The sequence below is a fragment of the Magnolia sinica genome, chromosome 6 (genome assembly GCF_029962835.1).
Source record: "Magnolia sinica isolate HGM2019 chromosome 6, MsV1, whole genome shotgun sequence".
Classification (NCBI taxonomy): domain Eukaryota; kingdom Viridiplantae; phylum Streptophyta; class Magnoliopsida; order Magnoliales; family Magnoliaceae; genus Magnolia; species Magnolia sinica.
The window spans coordinates 98,686,134-98,711,833 of record NC_080578.1 but is presented as its reverse complement, the minus strand read 5'-3'; the positions used below and the strand labels follow the sequence as shown (position 1 = coordinate 98,711,833).

At 38.8% G+C, this 25,700-nt stretch overlaps 1 protein-coding gene across 8 annotated transcripts in view; it reads left to right on the top strand.

Annotated features, from left to right (window-relative positions):
- Positions 1-1,736: 1,736 nt before the first annotated feature.
- The window catches only part of LOC131249218 (general negative regulator of transcription subunit 3-like), a 66,947-nt gene continuing 42,983 nt past the window's right edge, over positions 1,737-25,700 (top strand). For 4 of the 8 annotated variants that reach the window (XM_058249857.1, XM_058249858.1, XM_058249851.1 and 1 more), the window contains exons 1-7: positions 1,737-2,031; positions 2,113-2,253; positions 15,577-15,714; positions 21,115-21,165; positions 23,343-23,432; positions 23,536-23,682; positions 24,011-24,121. In XM_058249857.1, the coding sequence (XP_058105840.1) occupies positions 1,939-2,031; positions 2,113-2,253; positions 15,577-15,714; positions 21,115-21,165; positions 23,343-23,432; positions 23,536-23,682; positions 24,011-24,121 (771 nt within the window). In that variant the 5' untranslated portion in view covers positions 1,737-1,938. The remainder of the gene's footprint in view (positions 2,032-2,112; positions 2,254-15,576; positions 15,715-21,114; positions 21,166-23,342; positions 23,433-23,535; positions 23,683-24,010; positions 24,122-25,700) is intronic. The other 4 variants (XM_058249853.1, XM_058249854.1, XM_058249856.1 and 1 more) reach the window with 4 other exon arrangements.

Sequence of the window (25,700 nt, the reverse complement as noted above, 5' to 3'; positions counted from 1 at the left end):
ACCGAAACACATAAAAAATATATGACTATCAACAAGGATTACATGCCCATGGTTTGGTGTGTAGAAGAACATAATGTTTTTGTGCACGTGTAAGGCATGCGCCATGTGTAGTTGTTCAAGTTTCAAGTGTCATGCATGCATCCCCTAATAATTACCTTCAAGCACCCTAACATGCGCCACATGTTCAATGTCCATATGCACCTTAAATACTCATCAATGTATACCCGATCTGTTGAAATATAAACACCCTTCAATACATTATTAGTGATCTTCAAGCTCCTCACATGCATCACGATTATAAAATATGTTGAAGTGCAAACACCCTACACTTCATAACCTTCAGGCTCCTTACATACGTATGTTGAAGTGCAAACACCCTACACTTAATAACCTTCAAGCTCCTTACATACGACTATAAGATGGTATGTATACGATCGTTGGCATTAAGCTTTCCACGTGTACCATAGTCAATCTTGACTACTTGTCTCAAGGAGTTTGACAAACAACTAACCGTATAACTGCATCAAAAGCATCGCCTTGATAGCCTGCACTTGTGCAATTAACCAAGCAAGACCTTGCATCTTATATCCAAATGCAAGAGCACAAACCTACGGGGGTCACTTCTGTAACTGGATAACCAGCATTGACAATCGTCTTTATACTAAATGGTTTGGTGTTTTGATGATCCCTAACTTACTGGCTACAACTTCTATATTTATTATGGCTTTCGTTGCTGCTCCTACCGTGGATATTGATGGTGCTCGTGAGCCTTTTTATGGGCCCCTGCTTTATGGAAACAATATTATCTCTAGCTCCCAAGTGGCTACTTTTATCATTTGAATTATACCCTACATGTTTTTGTAGCGAATTGTATACAGAGTAAACTCAATGGTTATTTTATCTGCTCTGTCTATCAATTTTATCATATAATTTTAATTTTGGGGCTTGATCCAAATAAAAAAAAATGAAGAATATCCAAATCTCAAGTGGACTGCATCACATAAAATAGTGTGAATTGGATTTTTACCGTTGAAAAGTTCTTGGGACTACAGAACTTTTGGATCAAGATGATATTTGTTTTTTCCCTTCATTCATATTTATGTGATCTTATGAATAAGTTGGATGGTAAATAAACATTATTATGGTCTCGATGGTGGAAAGATATTATTTCTACTGTTTTTTGTGGTATGACCCACTTGAGATTTGGATATGCTTTAATTTTGGACTCAACCTCTAAAATCAGATGAAAAAACTGAAGACCGGCGTGGATAAACCACATGCATTCACGGTGGGCCCAGGAGGGTTTACTCAGTACGATAAAAGGCTGCTGAGTTACTGGTACCCAATCCGATATCCGATGTTTTTCTTTGCTAAGACCACATGCTTTGTCTTCGTCTTGGGCCCCACATGTTGAGTGGTCAGATTGGAACCTTTGCCTCTGTCAAATCTATGATGCGTGCCACCGAAGTGACCATTAATATATATTATCTGTAGATGATTTTAGACAATGAAAGGAGATTTTTCAATGGCTTGCATTCAAATCTAAAAAATCAAAGGTTAAGATCACGAACGAAGTGTGATAAATGACAATTGTTTACATCTATAGAAGTAAGAAGAACATGGACGGTTCAAATTATCGAACCATCTTATCATGGGGCCAGTGGGTGGCGATACACACTAGTTCATGTGTCGCGACAGACGCAAACGAATTCATTCGTTCTCATCTCCACATCTCTTCTCTGAAGAACTCGATTTCCGAGACTTAAAAAAATAAAAAGAACACAGAAAAAATCCCTGATTTCTCCGCTTTTCTCTTTGCAGCATCCAAACCCTAAAAAAACCCTAGAAACAAAAACACCATCCTCTATCAAAAAGGAAAAATCCCAACCCTCGGTTACTCGAATCCTCCTTACCGGTCTACTCTACTACTTCCTCCCCATGGGAGCGAGCCGAAAACTGCAGGGCGAGATCGATCGGGTCTTGAAGAAAGTCCAGGAAGGCGTTGATGTATTCGACAGTATCTGGAACAAGGTCAGAAACCGAAAATCCATATAACTTTCCACCCGTTTTCAGTCGTAGACCGATCTTAGTCTCTGAATTCGTTTTTCCCAGCGTTTTCAGGTCTACGATACAGAGAACGCGAATCAGAAGGAGAAATTCGAAGCTGATCTGAAAAAGGAGATCAAGAAGCTCCAGAGATACAGAGATCAGATCAAGACATGGATACAGTCGAGTGAAATAAAGGATAAGAAGGTTAGGATCCACACTCGCCCCCGATTCCTTTCTGTTTTCTGTGATTCCGCTAGATTTGTTTTCTTGGCATTTGCGTTTGGTCGAACGTCATAAGATCTTGATTTCAGAACTCCGCCACACTTTAACTGTATCTGATGTGTGTGAAATGCTATAGCGTAATTACCGAGAACTTCGAAAGGATAAATCCAGGCACTTAAAAGGAGCATTTTTAACGTCAAGCGTGAGAAAAAGGCACTGATGTTGGTGCATTTCCAAATTCAATATTAACTGATCTTAACTGAGTGGAAGTCCCCCATCCCTTTTTGTTAGATTCCAGTGGTTTTATCTTATCGGCATGCGCATTTAGTTCGAGCATTTTAAGATCTTGATTTCAGAACTTTGTTGCATTGTAATTGTAGCCGATGCATGTGAAACCCTAGAGCATAATTATCTAGAATTTTGAGAGCATTTGCATTTTGCATTTGAGAGGAGCATTTCTAACTGAGTGGAAGGGTGAAAGATTGCATGCCAGAGACGGGCAGCAGAAATTACACCAATTTGGTAGAGAAAATTCACACACGATAGGAGATAGATGGAATAAAGGCTGTGGACAGATTGTTCAATGGTCAAGTCTTCGCACCCCTCCTAATGCTTCTACTGTGAATTTTGTACTGAAAATATCATTCAAAATTAAAATTGGGGTCATCTCTCAAACAAAAAAAACATTTAGTGAGTGTTTGGATCGTAAGTCATTTTGCTTCATCTACTTATATTTCAAGTAGCTGATCTCGGTTTTCTACTTAGTCAGTGCATACGTAAGTCTTCGCACCCCTCCTAATGCTTCTACTGTGAATTTTGTACTGAAAATATCATTCAAAATTAAAATTGGGGTCATCTCTCAAAAAAAAAAAAAACATTTAGTGAGTGTTTGGATCATAAGTCATTTTTCTTCATCTACTTATATCTCAAGTAGCTGATCTCGGTTTTCTACTTAGTCAGTGCATACATATGTTTTGTAACAACTGTCTTACCAGCCAAGCCCCCCACCCCTCCCCAAAAAAAAAGCTGCGGCAGCCATTGGTGCAGATCTCTCTCCCTCCCTCCTGCAGCCACAACAGCAGCATCCACTAACGCTGCCCTGGCCCAGCTGGCCTATCATCCGAAGTGTCCTTGGGGAGAGCACGCTGAACCGCCAAGGGAAAATGTTGGAGCCAATCCGCTGATAGGAGGAATCTGTCCAGCTGTGACATGGTGGGATTAACCTGCCTGCTCGACCAAGTGAATCTGAAAAAGGTTGATCCACCAAGTCGTGCCTTGCCATCCAATCAGAAAAAGCAGAAATGTTTTTAGAAACCTTACTACCCCGAGATTTCTCGAAGGAAAAACGAACAACATTAAAATCCCCAGCAACACACCGAGGATCAGACCATCCCTGCCTTACATCATCTAGTTGGGCCAGAACTGCTCCCTTAAGCTGCAACAACAAAGACCATACACAACTGAAAAAACCCACTGAAAACCTGAGGAAACTTCTTGGAGCAAAACGGAAACAGAAAATCTTCCAGAGAAAGAGTCCAATTTAGTCCAAATTTGAGATTTCCATCCAACCAAAATACCCCCCCTCTGTCCCAACAATGTCTAGAATAACCCAATCAAAAGATTTCACCCCCCAAGCAGATATGAGTGTACCTCTATTGGTAGTCCGCAACTTGGATTCTTGTATAGCAATGATATCAACCTTCGAGCTTTTGCAGATCTTCTTAACCCGGGCCCTCTTCGCTCCATTCCCCAGGCCTCTGACATTGCAAGAAAGGATTATCATTGAGTAATCAACTTGCCCAATCTGTCCTTAGCAGAACCTCCTGGCCTGTTCGCTGAATCATAATTAATAGAGCATTCCAGGTTAACGAGCTCCCTCCAACCTCTAGGCGATTTCTTTGACTTTGTCTGAAGCTGGACGTATAAACCCCGCTCCGCCTTCTCCCGAACAAATTGGAAGAAATCGTATGCGGCTTCATCTCGTGTCCCATATGACAAACCGATCATCCCTCCTACCCTTTCCAGACAATCTTTGGTCCATTCCAGATGCTCTTCAAAGATGCGAATGTCACTTACAGAAACATCATTTATCGCTTCAACATCTCGATCGGGAGGGGGTCCAAGATTAACACCCATCTTCTCCGCACACGAAGGTGTGACTATCAAAGCTTCTTCCATTATCTCATTTTCGTAGGAATCTTCTTCAGATGGGTCATCGCTTCCTTTAGATCAGGCTTCTCCCTCTTCAATTGAAGTTTCACTCTCTTCCATTTGAACAACAATGAACGGTCCCGACTGCAGTTGAAGTCCCTCTTTAGTGCCCATAAAATCTCTGCTATTGATGCCATGGGCCATAGCTTTGTCCTCTTAGATGGCACAATCTGACCTCATAGCACCTTCAATGGCTTTGGGAGAAGAATCTTCCTACGAATTGCTGGAGTTGAAGTGCAAACTGACCCCTTCCTTTCTTGACAACTTGAAAATAGGGGATTGAGAACAGGAAATGAGAAGAGGACCTTCGTTGCACGTGGTATCTGAAGTCAGCAACTTAAGAGGCGGGACCACGTGCAATTCAAAAGAGGTAAATTTCTCACGTGGGACGCAAGTGATCAAGTGATCGGCTCATGCGACCTCCACACAACTGTCACCCTTCGAAGAAAGCAAGCGGATCGACGCTTGGTTCATAACACCCAAATCCTTCGGATGAAGACACGACTCCCGAACCAGCGGAACTAAGGAAGCTTCGGGATGTTCTAGAGGCTCGTGGACTTTTGAACCTATGGCATGAGCTAAGTTTGGGAAAGACCACCATCGACAAACGACACCCGCGGAACATCGATTGCCACGTGTCTCAGCTTAGTCTCTTTCGGCTAAAACCACCCCTAGAGCGCCAATCACCTTGTGACATGAGACCATCGAAATACTCGGAGCTCCTCGGCAGCACGGATATCGTGGTCCTCTCAGCTCTTCCCGTCAAAAATCATGGCTACTCAGCAGCTCCATACCTTGCTTTAACCTCCAGAAGTCGCCCCATCTCGTCGTCTCTCCATTTTCTTCCTTCTGAACGAGCAATTCTCTCCTATTAAGATGGAAATAGTACTAGGGATCTCAAGACCTTTCTTTCGTCAGATATGAATTCTGACCACCCCATCTCATCCCTTGTCTCCGTAGAAGGAACTATTTGAATCAATTCCTTGAGGCATTCTGCCAATGGCTATGACGAAATCCTTGAACCAAAACTCTAGGGTGACCCCCAAAATCAGGAACCAAGCTTCCTCCATTCAAAAAATAGAGAAATCATCCCAACTATGCATGGAAATAATGGGCCCTTCTTTATGAATCGCGCCTGCCATCAGAATAAGATCTCTATTTACCGTTGGGCTCAAACGAATCCACACGTCATTCCGACCAATCGGCCTAAAGGAGGAGTTCTGGCTTCAATTGACAACAATTGTCTACGACTCCCGAACCTGTGAAAGCGTAGCTTCTTCTTTGGTAACAACAATAACAAAATTCTATAGCCATTCCCAATACTATTTTATCGCCTCTTGGTCTTGTCGCACTATCCCCCCCTCCCCCAAACCCACAATTTATGGGACAACCTATATCCCTTCCTTATCTTTAACAAGGGAGTTATCGTCAACTGAGAACGCTTGTACAACCTTCCCCGTGAGCTTCCTAGCATCTGCATCTCTAAAGGAGATTGGCCATCCTAACTGGGTGTCCACCATAGCCATATGTTTTCTTTCACCCCTCTTGCCTCTTTGTTCTTGAGTTTTGGGCCAAACCTAGCCCTCTGCACTAACATGTGCCTCCCCCCAAAACTCTCTCCATGGAGCAGTGGTACCGCTCGAGCACAAAACCCCTAGGTGCCGTTGTAGCTTTGTCTCTTGGCACCATCACCACACCAACTCTCCTGAAGATTTTGGAGAAGTTTATCGGCACCCATCCTTCTGGATATCCTGCAACGTCCAAGGTCGAGTACTCTGATACGTCGGTCTTCCTCCTTTCGTTATGAGTCTGCGATGTCTTTCGACTCTTTAACATAGTCCATGTATCGTCAAGTACTTCCTGGTTTCTTCCTTCTTCATTCTCTGAAATCACGCCTTTACCTTTACTAGTAATGATCTGTGAAGAATCTTCTCTTCACGAAGAAGCTTCGATCTCATTGAACCCTTCCTTTTTCTCCACATCTTCCTGATTTTCATAGCTTTTATTGCAGATTGTAAAGACTGATTATAAATAAGGCCTATGGCCTATGGAATAAGACAAGTTGAATGTTATTTCTTTCGAGTAAATTCTTTTATTTCTCTATGGTAGTCGTTAAAAGGGGGGAAGTAATCTCTAGTTAAGACTACAGGACTATCGAGCTTGCTCACAGTCTTGCATATGTGGTCTTTAGCATTCGGCTAGAGCATTGTTGGGTCTTTTCTCACAATCGGTTTTTTCTTTTCTTTGATCTATTTGCTTCCCCTTTCGGGGTTTGTGTTAAATTGGTATCAAAGCAAGTTCTACTATTGGGAAACTGGAAAAAAAAGATGTCATGGATAGAAAGATATTCATTTGCGTCATATAATTATCCCTATTTTGACTTCCATGCCTTTCCATATCCATCGCACTATTCTTATCCGAGTTACTTTGATGATCAAGATCGCTATTCACATCACCTTGAGTCATACTGATGTAGGACAACTAACCGGTTGCTCTAAAAGCTTGAATTGATAGAGCATGGTAAATCAATCCCTTTATCTCATAGCCCAGGCCCCACATCCCATGGTTTAGGTCCTTGGCTGAACCCCCCTCGTGGGCCCCACATCATATGGGTTCCACCTCACACGGGCCGCCCACCCCGAGTGTGCCCCTGCATCCCACAGGCCTCCCCACTCGAACCTGGTGTAAAAATGTCCCTGCATTACATACCCATTTTCATATGTGCCTTGTGGTGATTCCTTTTAACACCCCTCCGCACATGTCGGTTATCCAAAAACATCCTATCGCTGCATCAGAAATGTCAATGACAACTAAGAATATTCAAAAGATGTGGGAGGAGAACTTGCAGGAGGTTAAGACGGGCTTGCTTTGAGCCCTTGATTAAACAGGAAGAGCTTTATGGGCTTCAATCTTTTATATCTAGTGTTACAAGAAATGACGTGGTTATAAATAATAGATAGTGTGGCAACCAAAATGAATCCTCCTTTGGATTGGTTGATGGATCAATGGTCAAATCAGAGGAAATTCAAGTAAAACCAAAATATCATCTGACGGATGATCCAATTGAAGAGACCGAAGGTTTCATAGACATGGACAATCCGATGGTAAAAGAGATGAATAGTGCTACAATCATAGTAGCAAACTCCATAAAGGTTAACACAATAGTACCATCTCAACATCAAGGTATGCAAATCGAAAGTTGACTGTGACGAAGGGGCCACAATCGACGTCTAGAAAGTGGAGGACCAACAAGAAACAAAAGAAACGATGGTGTGTTTCAACACCATATTATGCACAAGCTACTTATCAAGTGTGTAGGTCTCCACCATCAACTGCCAGCGAAGCCAAAGAAGACATGCTACAAATGAGGATTTTCGCAAGAGATTATGACTACCAATTTAAACTTGACGACAAGCTTTTTTTCCAAAGCCGGGTGTAATTGATGCAACCAAATGGCCACACAAGCCGATTGATCAAAATTTGAAGAAAAGGTCCACATCTCATGTGTGCATGCTTCACACGTGTGCATAAGAAAATGCCCACTTTTCCTTTTTAACTCATCTCTACTTTTCATTTTTTAGGCAAATCTCTACATTTGAAAATATCTTCACTTTTTATTTCTTTTAAATCTGTACATTTTGGATACCTTTATATTAGGTGAGAAGTAATCTTAGATTCTTCTTATTTAAGCGATTTCTTATTTAGATAGTTGTCTATTTTTCAGATCTTTGCCAGCTAGAAATTCTATTTTTAGATTTAATAGCTTTTATTGCAGATTGTTAGGACTGATTATAAATAACGCTTATGACCTATGGAACAAGATAAGTTGAATGATATTTCTTTTGAGTAAATTCTTTTATTTCTCTATGGTACTCGTTGAAGGGGGGAAGTGATCTCTAGTTTAAGACTAGAGGACTGTTGAGCTTGCTCACAGTCTTGCATATGTGGTCTCTAGCATGCAGTTGGAGGATTGTTGGGTCCTTTCTCACAATCTCTTTCTTCTTTTCTTTGATCTATCTGCTTCCCCTTTTGGGGTTTGCATAACCCACTCAACTGCCAGGTCCCTAGCATGCATCTTGACCCAACCCAAGGCATGACTCATGTTCCTAAAACACTTTCCGTTCCTTTCCTCCCACATCGTCCACAGACACGCCAATAGACAGAGCCTCCATCCTTTCCTCTTCTTTCCAACCTCCACCCCATGCCACGCTAGCAGGTGGTATCCGTAGTAGTTAACTGAATTCGTGATGGCCTAAGAGACACTAAACTTGGAAAGAAGAAAAAAATTCCATAATCTAGAAGCAAGAGGGCAATGAAGAAAGAGGTGTTTGACCGTCTCCATATTGGTCATGCACGACGCAAATATTTGGAAGCATCATACCCCATTTCTGAAGATCATCCACAATCAGAACCCTGTTTCCCTTCCAACAAGCCATGTAAAGGCAACCACTCTTAGTGGAGCTCCATAAAACCAAACATAGTAGACTTAATAACCCCATCCAATCCATAACCATGGACCAAGTTATTGGAAGACTGTATTGAAAAACATCCAGATTTCTCCCATCGCCAAACCATTTTATCTTTTCCCCCAATGATCAACCTTCAAATCTTAATGAGATCATGCAATGAAACCAATTCATCGATCTCGCTCTCAGATGAGCAAACGGCATGGAGGGGCCCATACCCCAGAATTTCCACCACCCGAGAAGCACCTAGCTATTAAAATGACACGCTCCACCGCAAGACAGGGGCAATCTCGAAAACAAAGCTTTCGATGGCCCCTCCCCAATCCAAGTATCTTCCCAAAAGTGGATATTCGCACCATCGCCTAGAGAAAACCAACATGTTAGATGGCTTGGATATCACGTGTCTGCCATGCTAGCACTTTTGCGCATGGTTTCCACTGTCAGATGGCAATCAAAATGCTACTAGATCCAATCCATCCATCAGGATTCCCTAGCCCAAAAATTAAGTCGGTCGAGCAATCAGGTTGACTAGTGTTCGAAATATCGGTATCGTGCTATGTATCGCACCGTTGGGATACAGATACGTATCGGTTGTCGCACGGGATATATCGTTTGTATTGCATAATTTATCGTAGTATTTGGGAAACATGGGGTAACATTGGGAAAATGGTTGAATTTTTCAATGAAACTTCATGGATTGTTAAAAAGGACCTTAATACACACTTTTAAATCATAACATCTCAAAAAAAAGGTGCACATAATAAATTTCTTTTGTAAAGGGTCCTAAGTTATGCGATGTTTAACTGAACTAATGCAACTATATTTAAATTGAATGCATGACATTTATAAATATATTAAAGACATGTATGAAAACACAACTAATTCATTGAAAAGTAAAAGAAATAAAAATTGGGAAATATATATATCAATGATGGGATTGGTTGTGGCTTAGACCCACATAAAGTTGAGCGGTGGCTTGTCTCCATTGTCTCGGGCGCATTTCCTGTGAAAGCCTTCTCCAGGAAATTCATGGGCTGGAAACTTAGGTGGGGCGTACCGTGATGTTTGTGAGAAATCCACCCCACCCATCTGTTTTGTGAGCTAATTTTAGGACGTGGTACCAAAAATGAGCCAGATCAAATACTCAAGTGGGCCGAAAACGTGAGGATTGAACGTACACAATTGAAATATTTGTGGGGCCACAAGAGTTTTAATTAGGTAATATTTGTCTTCTCAGTTAATCTTAGTAGGAATGACGTTATGAACGGTATGAATGGCATTTAAACATCACCGTCTACCCAGGGAGGTTTTAACTGTAGGAATTTCCCTACCCACCTTTTCCTTTAGTGCAGCCCACTCGAGTCTTGGAACCTGCTCACTTTTGGTCCCCCTCAGAAAACGGATGGACGGGATAGATTTCTAACAAACATTATGGTGGGCCCCACCTAGGTTTCTAGCGCAGGAACTTCCTGCCAAAGGCTTTCGCAGGAAATCTGCGGAAGTGGATTGGCTGGTGTACCACGCACCCTGGTGTGTTGATGTTAAAAAGTTCTGTGGGTCCCTCATGAGGTATGTTTTATATCCAAACCACCCATCAATTTTGCGAGCTAGTCTTAACGCTTGAGTCGAAAAATAAGGCAAATCCAATTATCAACTGGACCACACTGCAAAACGTCGTGGAGGATTGAACGTCTACCATTGAAACCATTTTGGGGTCACAAAATTTTTGGATCAATATGATGTTTTTTCCCCCCTTCATCCAGGTATGTGTGACCTTATGAACAGATTGGATGGAAAATAAATGTTATGGTGGGCCCTACAAACGTTTTAATGGTGAGAATCATTATCCCCACAACCATTTGTGGTGTGGTCCACTTGAGCTTTTGATATGACTTATTTTTGGGCTCATGATCTAAAATGTTCTCGCCAAATAGATGTACGGGGTGGATATAATAAATACATCATTGTGTGGCCCATGTGACTTTGATGTCCTTTGAACCATTCGTACAACTTGGAGAGTTAGCACTCGTCTTCGCACCACACAACTTGTGGTACAACAGCCAATCTTGTCACAGGATGTGGGGTCCACCTTGCTGTATATATTTTATCCAGGCCGTCCATTTATTTTTTCATATAATTTAAGAATATTATTCCAAAAATTAAGCAGATCCAAATCTTGGGTGGACCACACCAGAAGATCCATATCATTTAATGGTAAGTGTTCATTAATCATTGTTTAATGTGGTGTGGTCCACTTGATATTTGAATGTGTTTGATTTTTTTGATGACATCATAAAATGGGCTATAAAAACGATTGGATGGATTGGATCTAGAACATATCATTAGCGTGGGCCCTACAGTAAGCGTAATACCCACTAAGTTGTTACTCACGTAGCACCAATCCATGAGAGTTACGGGTGGATTTACCGGTGCATTTTATTTTGTGTACTTAGTAAACACTGTGGGGTCCACCGTGATTTATATATTTTATCCACTCCTTCCATCCATTTTAAAAGATAATTTTAGGGCTTGAACCCAAAATTGAAGCATATCTAGAGCTTAAATTGACCGCACCACTGGCAACAGTCTGAATTGAACATATACCATTGAAAAATTCCTGAGGGCCATGGAAGTTTTGGATCAAGCTTATATTTATGTTTTCCCTTCATCCCTGTTTTCTGTGATCTTATGAATAGGTTGGATGACAAATAGACATCACTGTGGGGCTTGACAAGGTTTCAATAGTTGAAATCATTATTCCCACTGTTTCATATGGTATGGTCCACTTGAGCTTTGGATATGCTTCAATTTTGGGATCAACCCCTTAAATGAGCCGTAAAAACAGTTGGACGGCATAGATAAACCACTTGCATTCACGGTGGGCCCACGGAGTTTTATCGGTATGATAAAGCGTACGAGTAACTCAGTACGCAATCGGATTTCTAAAGGATTCCAAGCTACATTTCGAAAGAGGGAAGAGGGTTCCGGAATTCCAAGCTACATTTCGAAAGAGGGAAGAGGGTTCCGGAGCTTCCGAAACCCTAACATCTCAAATCTTCCCGATTTCTCGCCGAAATCTCAGTTGGAGAAATCCCTTCGCCGAAATCTCCATTGCGATGCATCTTCATTGGATTCAAAGAAAAAAGAAAGAGGGAAATCGAAACCCACCAAATTCTACCTCCAATCACGGTACTGAAATCCTCCATCCAGTTTTTCCTCTCTTTATTTTTTTAAATTCTTTTTATTTTTGTTTTTTGGTAATTATGATATCGATGATAATGGGGGCGATTTCCTAAGATATATCGCGAGATGCAATCATTTTTTTCTTTTTCTTGAACTTTTGAGTGGTTTCGTGTATCGGCCGATAGTATCGATATTGCGAACACTGAGGTGGACTACTATTTATGAAACAAATCCACATTTGTAGAAAACTCCGATGAATCTTTCTATGGCCTCCATTATTTTCTAACATATTGCCCTGCTTGTTGGTTGGATGAACTTGATTTTTGGGTCAAAGCATCATTAAAGTCAGTCCTAACTAGTAGACAGCTTGGTTACCGCACATGTCCGCTGTGCTGGCATCTGTGTACACACATGTGGACTTAGAAGCCTTACAAAAGGTTTTTAAAAAAAAAAAGAAAAGAAAAGAAAAAGAAAGAATGAAAGAGAAGGGGACAGAGAGACCTTCCATTCCATCTCCTTTTTACTTTCCAACCAAAATGGGTCACGTATCCACCAACTTTAAAGGGATGGTAGAGCGGAAGCTTACTTGAGAAGTTACATACCTGTATGACAATCTAGACCATCTAAATCACTGACCCAACTTTTGGGAGTTATTAAATTCCCTTGTATCACACAAAATATTGAAATGTATTGCCAATATACTGTAATATATCAATACGTTGTGATGTTTGCGAAAAACCCTCTATAAAATTCCCCATATCTCATTATATGTGATACATGCCCTACTGGAAATTCGAAAAAATTGCAAAAAAATCCATTTTCTCTTAAATATTTTTGGGGAAGTCTGTTTTTATACTTGTATTGTATGATTTATGAATTATGTGAACTCATTTAGGATATAATTGCATCATTTCTGTCAAATAACACATAGTTTAAGACCGTATACAAAGGAAACTTGTTTTGCATGCTTGTTTTCTATGATTTTTTTTTAGTGCGTAATCATGTCTCTTTCAACAAATCCTAAAGTTTTATTGAAACCATTATGTCCTAATGTTTCCCTCAAATAGCGATACACTTCCTGATGCATGCATTTTTCCCATGTGATTCCAATATGTTTTTGTATACTAACAGTGTGATATGTGCATCAATACTGATATTTAAATCACTGCATACTGCCAACTAATTAATCATGAGTTGGACCCCCAACTCCTAGTCAGTTTATCACCCATCCTCAAATGTGTCACACTGATGTATAGCTATCCAGACCATCCTGATTGTTGGTCCCGTTGTGGGTGGAGCATATCTCTAAGTGCCAGTTTGGTTTGGAGGAATCCTAGGTAAAAGAAAAGAATTTTGTAATAATTTAAATGGCCATTTTTTGGATTGCATGGATATGGGAGAAATCCTTCTCCATCAATGTTGAAAGCTTTTATTTCTTTGATGATTGCGAAGTTCTTTTCTTTTATTCAGTGCTCCTCCAATCCAAAATGCCCTAAGTGTTTCGATTGGAGGAATACCTGGAAAAAGAAAAGAATTTCACAAAAATTTAAGATGCCCACTGTTTGGATTGAATGGAAGTGGGAGGATTCTTTTCTACGGCATTTCAAAAACTGTTGAAACGTAAGTTAAAGGGATTGCATAATTGATAACTTTTTACCAAGGATTCCTTTAATCCAAAGTACCCCTAAATTCACACTCTTCAAACATTCCTATCTATTCAATTAATGGCTATCAAATGGATGTTTAAAAGTAAAATAGCGGTCCAAACTGAAAGGGAAAAAATAGATTGTTAATATTCTCTTCTTAGTGCAATGTTTTGGTTATGCTCCATCCACAGTTTAAGTCAGTGATTTTGTTGGTCTAGATTGCCATACAACTATGCCATGCGTGCGGTTGAAGAGTAACCACCATTTTTAAATGGCTCAAAACTAACATATAAGTCTAGCTCTTGAAGCATTCCAGAATTGATATGAAACTTGAAATTTTAGATCCCATTTTTATCAAATGGTACGACTCATTGGAAGGCATGAATCCAGACTGTTGTTCTGGTTTGTCCCACTGTGGTCTGTGGATGGGTTGTTCCAAAAAATATTTTCAGGTTGGTAGATCCTACCAATTGAGTTAGACAGTTGTATTTCTCTTCTTAACCGTCTACTGTCCTGTACTCCTACAGATTATTTTTTTTGGGGAAATGTTTGATCCACTGTTGGCCATAACAAAGCCACATTCCTGATCAGCCAGCCTTGGGCCCCACTTGTCGAAATTGAAACCCTTAGTATGTTTCGGTTTGTATCGGCCGATACATATCAGTTTCAGTTGCGATTGTTATGGTGCACCTAAACCAATTATTAACCATTAGTTAGGAATGCCTGTGAATTTGTTCTCCCAGCCAGAGTAGTCTTTCCAAAACTAGATTCTTTTGCCATCTTCTTCCTTAAATCTCACACCTTCATGAACACCTTCCCCGTGCCTTTACAGGTGTCTGCATACTTCGGTTTGACCTTCCACATTTGAGTTTTCGAACTTCCCTTCACTCCTCTCCATGTGACAATCACTGAACACCAGATCATCTAAGGTTTTAATTTAGCATCTTCATATTTAGTGACTGATTTAAAAAGAAGAAGAAGAAGAAAAACTCTACATTTAGTGTTTTGATTCCTCCTTTCCATGTTAATCTTTTCCTTGTGAATTTGGATGGCATATCTTCTGTCGGTAATTTGTTTCCTTTTCTTAACAAATCGATTACATTTGAATTTATATTAACTATTATGTTTTTTCAGCTTTTGTAACTATTCAATTGCTTACTGATGGTCCCGCATTATGTTAATTGTCAGTTTTTTTTTTTTTCATTAATCTAGTGTTTAAAACAGTGAATCAAATTCATGATCTCGTTTTGTTGTGTCCTAAAACTTGCATTTTTGGATGCACATAATGTACTCGAATCTTAATATGTTAGGAAGGATCATGTATAGACTAGCAATTGTGGATGTTCATTATTCAAAGCATGCCATGTTAATAAGTGGATCTGAATTTCCTTTCGAATAAAAGCATGTGGTGCCTGGGTTCACTGGAATCTACTTAAATTGGCTAGTTCCAAAAGGGTCTGGTTTTGAAATTATTGTTGCTGTAGGAATTATTGTCAGGGTATTCTTCTAAGAGTGTTTCAATGGCCATCTCAAATTCTTGCCTTCACCAACTTTTGACCCATTTTTGTTTAGAAGCTCAGAAAATATAAAATTGCAGATGAGTTTCAATTATGTTTCTATTGGTGATCTTCCATATTATGAATTTGAAATCTTTTAGTTTGTTTGCAGGTTTGCAGCATTTGTAATCATATTATCTTTTCAGCTTCATTAATTGACTTTGGCTAATTGATAGTCTCCTAAGATTTTGGGATTATGATTCTGGAGTTGACAATCAATTTTGTGATACATGTTTGACATAGGTTAGTGCCTCTTATGAGCAGGCTCTGCTGGATGCTCGCAAGCTCATCGAACGTGAAATGGAACGGTTTAAGGTCTGTGAAAAGGAGACAAAGACAAAAGCCTTCTCAAAAGAAGGGTTGGGTCAACAACCTAAAACTGTAAGTGGACGAAGGCCTTCTCAATAGTTTAGTTTGTTTTAGCTCCTAACATTGTTAAATTGAGTGCTGAATACTGAATTAAGTGTTTATAAGATATTGTCAATGGCTTGTCTTCAACTGTTATCATGCTACTTTCTTGCCCACACTTAGGTTTAGTGCTTTTACTGAAATTACATTTCACAACCTGCATTCTTGTTACAGTTGATATAGAGATAATTTTAAACTTCTTTCATTGCTGATAGGGATATATTGGTAACTCTCACCTTTAGCACACTATTGTAGATCCTATGGCACCTGCTACCATCACAAAAATGGGTGCTGACTTCTCAGTTTTCTCAATGATCTGTCTTCATTTTGCTGCTTATGCCGAAGTTGAATAAGCATGAACTAACAATCATGATGATAACTTAGTGTTGTTAAGTACTGTACGGCTTCAAACAAAGTGCCTGTTCGATATTGCGTCTAGCAACTACAGAATTAATTCTCAAGAATTGCATATATGAAAAGCTGCATGTTTGATAAACATACATAAGAAAAACAGTTTCTTGCAGGAAATTGCTTTTACTATCAAAAGACGTGTTTGGTTAATAAATAATTTGCTAGTAAGCCAACACATATGACTAGTGGCCCCACAAAGCACGCTTGGGCTTATATAATTGTGAGTGGTTGTGACAAGGTCAGAAGCAGGTCTGTAGCGTATGTGATTTCAATTTTGAGAAATTAAAGCGATTTCAGAAGGATGGGCCCTACATGGCTGACAATCCATTTCAACGATAGAGTTACTGTTGGATTCCATAGTGTTTCATTTTTGTAAGTATTCCATGTTGTTTTTCCATGTCCATGTTTTGGTTTATTCCATCCAAATGGCCCTTTAGGGAAATTGTTGATTTCCATTTTTTTTAATCACTTCCTAAAAATGTTGTCAAATCACCTAAGCATTTGGATGTGATCCCAGCTGTGTGATCGCTTATGCGATCACACAACATTTTTTTTTTTTTTTGAAAAAAAGAAGGAAAAGTCAGAAAAATGGGAAAAATCTGATTTTTGTCCCGTAAAGATTTAACTACTCCCATCAATTTTCAAACTAATTTGTGTAATATTACTATACTATCTAAGTTATAAATAACTAATAACTAAGTTAAACCATTAACCATAAGATGTAATTATGTAAAAAACTAAAAATTAATTACAATTCAACAAATTATTAATAAAAAATTAATAATTTTATTGATAAATAAAATCTACAAAGTAAAAACTACTAATCTATTATATACATTGTTCCTTCTCCCATTGTGGCACATCACCACCATTACTGTTGTCGTCGTCATTATCGTCAGAGTCATCTCCTTCAATGTATACTTCATCTTCTTTTGTTTCTTCATCACCTGTCCGCACAAGTTGCTCATGCATGTCTAATGGTTGAGCATCTTATTCTTTTACTTCTTTAATCTCAATATTATCTTCTCCTCAAGGACCTTGACTGCTAGTAGGCATCGTGCTATTGCTCGCCCCTCTAGCTCTTCTCCGCAATTGAGAACCTTTGCCAGGTGCCGATTCATAAGCGACGTCTTCAATTTGGGCCCATGTAAGGGACTCGCCTGCAAAGACTGCTCACTATCTACCTCCAAATCATCTATGCTAATAGGATCATAGAATCCAGGCTTTTCTTGCCTAGCCTGGAATCTTTCCAGCAACTTGTAGTTATACTGGACGAAGACCAGATCCTTGAGTTTCTTTTGTTCGAGGCGATTTCTTTCTTTTTCGTGTGAATCTGTATAACATTCAAAATGTTTATTAGCAATTTAACATTGAAATTTGAAATTGGAAATGAATTATAGAACTTTTAAGTTGTAAAAATTATTGACTCGAATATACTCTAATTGTGCTCGCAACTGCTCGAAGAACACTAAAGGCCAAGAATTCTAATGGCCAGCTTCTGTAGTGCCGGATCTCTCCTAGTCAGTACAACTCCATACATAGACCACAATCAACTATGCAAATAAGTTCAAGTTAGACACTTTCTCACTTAAACTTCTTACATTGTAAGTTGGAAAACTTCATAGAATTGCATACTTTGCAATTTCATACTTCTATGCCTATTAACAATCTCTCTTGCCTAAATCTCTGCACTCTTCATGTAGAAGTCTAGCTCCCGAGAAATTCTATCCTCTTCATGTAGAAGTCTAGCTCCTAGAATCATTCTTTCTAAAGCATCAAGAAATCCCACCATATGAAACGCAACTGCCGCAGTCTGATCAACAGACGTAAAGAATACAACTGAATTAAGGATATAGGCAACTAAATACAAAGGGGATGACATTTGGCTGCCCCATCTAGCATCTATAATATTTAAGATGAGTTGGTAATCGCGTTCTTTATAATTAAAGTGTTCCATTAATTTGTTTCCAGCCCTCTCCATCTCATCGTAGATATAGCATATGGGCGGATTTTCCTCACCGTCCACCAGTTGCAAAACGCTAAGGGTTCTGATGATTTTAAGGCCGTTACCACTAGAGCCCAAAATGGATCGTAAAGGATGGTTTATTGGACTAACTTTCCTTCGGCCTTCTTTGACCATGGTCCATTATTCCAATCGGCCAACACTACAAATGACCTACGTTCTGCTTTTTTTGAATTTAATCTTTGTAGTGTTAAGAAAGCTGTTGTGAATTGGGTCACGATTGGACAAAGCAAGTTGCACGCAATGTGGCTTCTCATGTGATGGAGAAGAAGGGCATGCTTGTACATAAAAACCGTGATTCTTCTAGCCCTAGCAATTACTGTAAGATATAACTTACCTATATCTTCTAACATTAAATCGCTACAATGTGCAACACATAGTGTCCAAAATAAATGTCGCTCCTTTTCCATAAGTTGGCAACCGACAACTGCATAATTAGCTGCATTGTCCATGATAACTTGGACAACATATTCCTCTCCTACCTCTTCAACTACACTATCTAACAATTTAAATAAATAGTCGGCTATGTGGGAATGGGCCGATGCATCCACAAACTTTTAAAACATTGTACCAATTGGACAATTTACAAGGAAGTTTATCCATATCCCGATCGGATTCATTGGTCCATCCATCGACCATTAACTAACAACCATATATTTTCCAATTTTCTTTGTATTTGTAGATGAAAGTTTATAGTAAACTCCACCTCCTTTTTTAGGCAACTTTGTCCCACTTCATGATAGGAAGGGGGTTTCAAGCTGGGTCCAAATTTACCTATACTTTCAACCATTACTTTTAAACTCTTTATCTTCACGGTGTTAAAAGCTACACCAGCTTGATACAACCACTTTGCAATGTACTGAATCATGGTTTTTATATCCCCTTATTCTCATACCGGTTTTCTAAAGTGGTTTGGGCAAGTCCTTTGCTCTTACCCCTTTGGTCAACCACATCGTCTGGATGTGGTGTACACCACCTATCCATAGGCCCATGCTCACGGGCCCTTTTGGCAGCCGGTCTAGATCGCCCTGTGGATGTAGGTGGTGTAGATTCATCCAAATCTTCTACATTGATGTCCTCATAAGCTTCCCTCTTCATAAATTCTTCTTATATGGCTGTTGTGTCACATTTTTTTTCGAGCATGCTTATCCATATACTTCATGATTTCCCTACGGATTTCTAGAGTAACATTAATACATGTTGCATTTGCTCCCGATGCGTGCACAAGGTGTGGTTTACGCTGGCCAATACTACCGAAACTTACGTATCCACATAGGTCACATAATACATGGACTTTTTACCGGCACTTCGATAGTGCCCGTACTTCCAATCCGGGTATTTGACTTTGGCCTGAAAGTAAAAGATTGGGAAGAAGACCTGATGACGCTATGTAGTAGGGTAGACTCGAGGAGTAGTAACGGTAGTGTGCTAGTGTACGAATCTTAGGTACTAAACTAAGTAGTAAGTAGTACACACTACCAAGTATTAGTATAGCAAGTACTAAGCAGTAACTAACTACTAAATAGTAAATATCAAATTATATATTAGTTACTAAAAGAGTAAGTACTAAGTATTAGACTATTAGTAACTACTAAGTAGCAAGTTACTACTAAATACTAAAAACACTAAAAGAGAGAGAGGGAGAGAGTGTCTTGAACTTCAAAGTTGAAACTTGATTACTTGAAAGTCATGAAGTCTGGAATCAAGATTCTTGATGTAAATCACAATCTTTGAGTCTTGAATCATGAATCCTTTTTTATGCTTGATATTGTAATTCCTAAATGAGTATAAACTAGAAACTCGACACAAATAAGAACCTAGAAACTAGAAACAAATAAGAAACAAGAAACTAGAAAGTAGAAACAAACAAGAAACTAGAAAAACAAATAAGAAACTATAAATTAAAAAGTAAAAACTAGAAATTAGAAACTAAAAACTTGAAAATTGAAACTAGAAACTAAAAACTTGAAACTAGAACCTAGAATTAGAAACTACAAACTAAAAACTAAAAACTAGAAAGTAGAAACTACTTACAATTACAAATTTAGAATTTAGAAATTACAATGAAACAAAATAAAAGACTTTGTTGGTTGAATGATTGTCTTGACTCTTGAGTCTTGAGTGTGCTTCTTGCCACTTGAGACTTTACTTGACTCTTGACTTGAGTCTTGAGTCTTGATGAATGATAATTCTAATGAAAGAAATCAAGAATAGATCACATGAGTTAGAATAGAGACTGGAAATAAAAAAAATTAGACTGGAGATTAGAATAGAGATTAGAATAGATATTAGAATAAGAAAAGAAATGAAGAATAGATTAGAGAAGAGATAAAGAGATAGAAGTAGAGTGATTTTTCTTCTTGTCTTGCTTCTTGATCTTGAAGGCAAGAATCAAGGATTCAACTTCAAGTGAAAATAGTAAAGCTAAGAGAAATTATGAAAGAGATTAAGAAAGAATGGAGGGCTTTAGAATGATGTATGGGAGCAAGAGAGTGTGAATGAGAGGTTTAGTGGATGCGACCACATATGACAACACTGCTTCCTAAAAGTAATGGAGAAACAAAGGACCTGTGAACTGGCTAAAGCTAAACTCTTAATTGTCTAAGCATTCTAGATGTTCATTATGTAATTAAATTATTTATCATCCACTGCAGTGGGCCTATTGAACCAGTAATCTGATTATTGGAAATATAATATTGGACAACCTTGAGACTAAAAATCAAGAACCAACTGAAGCCGCGACAAATAGATGCAGATGAGAAGTTTTCTTGTAAAAAGTAATATGGAGGAGAAAGTCGGCTTTTGATCATTGAATTTCTTTTGCTTTATGCAATTTGAGTCTTGGAGAACCCCCAAACTTTTCCTTAATGCTTACATTTTTTGCTTTCCCTATTGATTACTGATTACAGAAATTTACTGTTAGATCGTTTTTGTGATAGGATCCAAAAGAGAAGGCTAAGTCAGAGACTAGGGATTGGTTGAACAATGTGGTATGCAAAAGTTATTTTTATCTTGTTTCTCGTGTTTTTTTGTTATTCTGTTTCTTGCTGCTTTTCTTTTTCTTGTATAGTTTGTTTCTTTTTGGCTCTGCCAAATAAATTGCTTCTTCATCTTTCAAAAAAAAAAAAAAAAAAAGGAAATTATTTTTATCTTTATTTTCCTCGTTGTTTACTTCTTGGGTTCAAAGTCTTAAGGTCGGCAAATGTAATTAGATTCCCCGTTCTTGCTTTCATCTTGGAAGCTTTTGCCATGGTGAAACTGGCATGACAAAACCATCTATTGTGGTCAGTTGAATGAGAAAAAGTATTGAGTTTTGGTTTCATACAGATGTTTTGCCACCATTTTCCCCATACTCTGCTCTTCTTCTTATTATTATTTTTCCTTTTTTTCTTTTTCGTATATTTGTTACTTAATGCTATTGTCTTAGGCACCCTACCCCTTTTTTTGGGAGTGGCAACAGAAAATGCTATTAACAAAAGCAAAAAAAAAAGTACAAAAGAAAGAGGAGAGAGAGTTGATGAGAGATCCACCCAACTCCCCACCACTATAGGCTTTTGAAAGTTCTCCAACAATTCTATAATCTCTCTAAGTTTACATCCCTTAAAATGGGGAAGCCCCCTAGGCCCATACACGTACCCTCCCTTTAGCTCTGTTGAAGTTAACGTCATGACTTTACAATTTGTTGTGGAAAACTCCAGTATTCCATTCTCCCTGTTAGGGCCTGAAGACCAAACAAGAATGTTAGAACTTTATTCCTTTTGGAAAAAGTCCCCCTTTTCCTGGCTAGAAACAGGGCTGTAATTGAGTACGGCATTACCCACTGTGAGCCAAAGAGAGAGACTAGAATCTCCCCCATATAAGTGGCGTCTTTAAGGACAAGAAACATGCATTTGTGATAATAATATTACTCCTTTGGAGATTTTCAATCATCAAAAATATGAAGTGCATTGGACAATTTCTCTTTATAAGTTGGGCTTGTGCACAGGCTTGTTTTTCTCCCTTGCTGACTTTGTTCCAGAAAATATCCATTCTTACTGATTTTAAAAAAAGGAAAAAGGGGGATTTTATTATTTGTGAGCAACCACCCTAACGAGATGCCATGGGAGGGGCAGGGTAATGCCGCATGTGATCCGAAAGGCCACTTGACTCACCCTTTCATCGTTTTTGTGAAGGAGATAAACAAATTCAACTGAATTATCACTCTTCTACATCCATCAATCCAGTATCCAGAACTCTGGGATGGAGGACAACTAGCTGAAAAAACCTATCTTGAAGCCTTTGGAAATCTTCAATTTCCTCCTCCTTGAGGCTTCTTCAAAGATTCAAGGACCAAATATTCGCTTCCCTTCCTCAAGCAGTGGGAAATGAAGTCCCCTTGATAAGAAGATATCCTTTACAATCTTGTAAAGTCAACTGGCAACAGACTATCATTTAGCCAAGCATCTTCCCAGAATCCGATTGAGGAACCATCTCCCACCTCATATGAAACATGTTTCCTAAAATGGTGAACACCATATTTGACAGTATGAGAACAGGCAGAGGTGAACCAAATGCCCACTTGGACACCGTATTTGGCAGTACTGATCTGCTTCCAAAGTTGGTTACCCTCCAGTCCATACTGAATCTCCTCAACCATTTACTGAATGAAAAACTGATTAATCATTTTAAAAGCTTTAATTCCCTCGCCTCCACTTTCCTGGGAATAGACATCATTCTACCCATGCAAGTGAAATGACATTTTATCAACTGTACCTCTCCATAAGATGTCTCTTAGAAAATTTTCAATCTGACAGGTCACACTAACAAGGCATTGTAGAAGGGTCATAAAGTACACTTGCATGTTTGGCTACACTGTTTTGATGGGCGTAATGCGTTCGCCTAATGACTGATATTTGCTTATATCATGCTGAAAGTTTCTAGGCACCCTTCTTGCTCTTTTTCATTGTTTAGAAGCCCAATTCATTGCAAGATTGATTAGGATTTCTTTATTTTTAGTAGTTCTTGCTTTAGTAATTCTAATCTGTGAATTCTGTTATGGTTGCCTTTTGTTCTGTTTAAACCTTTTAGATCATTTTGGTCTAGTTTTCATATTTTATTTTATGTCTACCCCTTGTGATGGCTCGAAAGAGAACAGTAGATCCTCTACATGTCTTTATGTCTTTGATAGGTAGGGGAGCTGGAATCTCAGATTGATAACTTTGAAGCTGAGGTTGAAGGGCTTTCTGTGAAGAAAGGAAAGACAAGGCCACCTCGACTGGTACGATGAGAGGCTAATCCAGCTCAAACCGTTGGCCTTCATGTTTATGTGTTGCTTCGGCATAACATTTGGGTTTTGCATTGATTATCTTTTTGTTTTGCAGACTCATTTAGAGGCATCTATCGTTCGGCATAAAGCTCATATAGTGAAGCTGGAATTGATACTAAGACTACTGGATAATGATGAGTTAAGCCCTGAACAGGTCAATGATGTTAGAGATTTCCTTGAGGATTATGTTGAACGCAATCAGGTATGCTTTTGTTATGAGGTCAATGAAATGATACTTTTTTTTTTTTTAATGTTCTTTTATTTATTTATTTATGATATTGAATGTTTGATGATCTCCTTGTTGGTCTGAAATTTAGTAGTATTATGGCAGTTGGTTCCTTTGTTTCTCATCGTCATCATAGCATTATTCCTGATAGTTGGGGCTGACCCATGAAGACTATTTTGAAAATCCTAGCTGCATGGTTCATTTCTCTTTATTCAATATGGTTTTGTCCAAATCATGCAAATGCTATTTCTGGAGCACCATTTAGTTGTTCTTGACATTCTTTTATTTTGAAATCCATCTGTAGGAGGATTTTGATGACTTTAGTGAAGTTGATGACCTTTACAACACTTTACCATTAGACAAGGTGGAATCAATTGAAGATCTGGTTGCAATCGCCCCCCCTGCTCTTGTCAAGGTATCATCTCTCAGTCAACAAGTTCCATTGCTTATCAAATTTTATATGAAGTTTGTTAAAGGTCTGAAAAGTTGTTTAAACTTTTAGGATAGACCAAATGGTTATGTTTTACCTGGATCTTTAATACATCTGCTATGTTTTTTTAGTAACATAATTTATTTAACTTTTTCATTCCGTGCTTCTGGCATTTATTAATAACTTATACTGTTATACAATTAAGTTGTATAAAGTGCTTTTTCCTTCTATCGTTCAAAAAGAAAAAAGAAAAGAGAGAGAGAGAGGATAAAGTTCTCCATCAGCAGACCCTTGATTTGGGGCCTCAAAATTGCTTGATGAAAAATTGCAAAGTTTATGTTAAGAGCCGAACCTGGCAGGTTATTGTTGACATGACAATATATAGATGGGTTTCAATGTAGGGACACCACGTTGTTCTTTTTTTAGGTTCATAGTTCATTCATACTTGTTAGGCATTCAGATTTACCTCTAAATCTTCATCTTTTATCATTATTTAAACCTTTTGACAATCCTTAAAACATGTACCTGCATGTGATGGAGGATATTGTTAGATGATTTAGGCATTAATCCAAGCCTCTCCATTTTGGCAGTAATTTCACCTTTTGGCTGGGAACTAGGGGGAAAGACTGTCCCATGGAAATGGAAATAACAATTCCATGGAAAACTTCTCCATTTTAGTATGTTTGTCCATGGAAAATAGTTCCTTTTTTCATTTTATGTTGTTTGGAAGAGTATTTTCAGAGAAAAACAAAACGGCTCCTTTGCAACAGTTTCTATAAAGGAGGTCTCATATTGAAGATTAGGATAATTCAAGTGACAATTTTTCTGGCCACCATCCATGATGGGGACCATCTGGTCAATGTTTTGGATTAGCTAACTGTGAGCCCACTTGAACAAACACTATTTTAACACAAGTCGTCATCAACCTGTAGACAGCTGCAGCCAACATGAACTCATTACCAAACCAAAGTTTTATGAATGATTATCGTTTCACGTAGGGCATTTTACCCATATCAATAATAGGCTATTTTCAGGGTGAATCACTTCGGTGATTCATGAAAGAAGCTATGAGGAGGGATTTCCATAAGAAAGAGGAAAAGAAGCAGGTGAAGAATGACAGCGAGTGGAGAATAGAACAAGGAAGAATCTTAAACCCCCAATTGCACATCCCTCTTTGTTGAGAGATTTCCAGAGGAATGGTCCTAACCCGATGCTTGGAGGGTATTCGGAAAAATTTGTTAACATCTCAATTGTCGTCCTTCTAAGACAAAAACTTGTCATTCGTGGATTTGCATTCATTTGCTTCCCATCATTAGAAGATGCAGAGGTTGCAATTCAAGGACTAGGATGGAAGAAGGCAAGGAGAAAGGCGCTTTCCATTCAAATAGTACAATACAGACAACAAGATTGGAAAACCCGAACTCAAGCTATGGGGATGCCTATTCGAGAAATTGGTATAAGAGACAAAGGAGGCCATTCAAGAGGGGGGAGGATACGTCTCTTTAGATGCCATTAATACTTTTAAATAAGCCTTTGTTGGCCTTGATGTATACATGGGATTGAG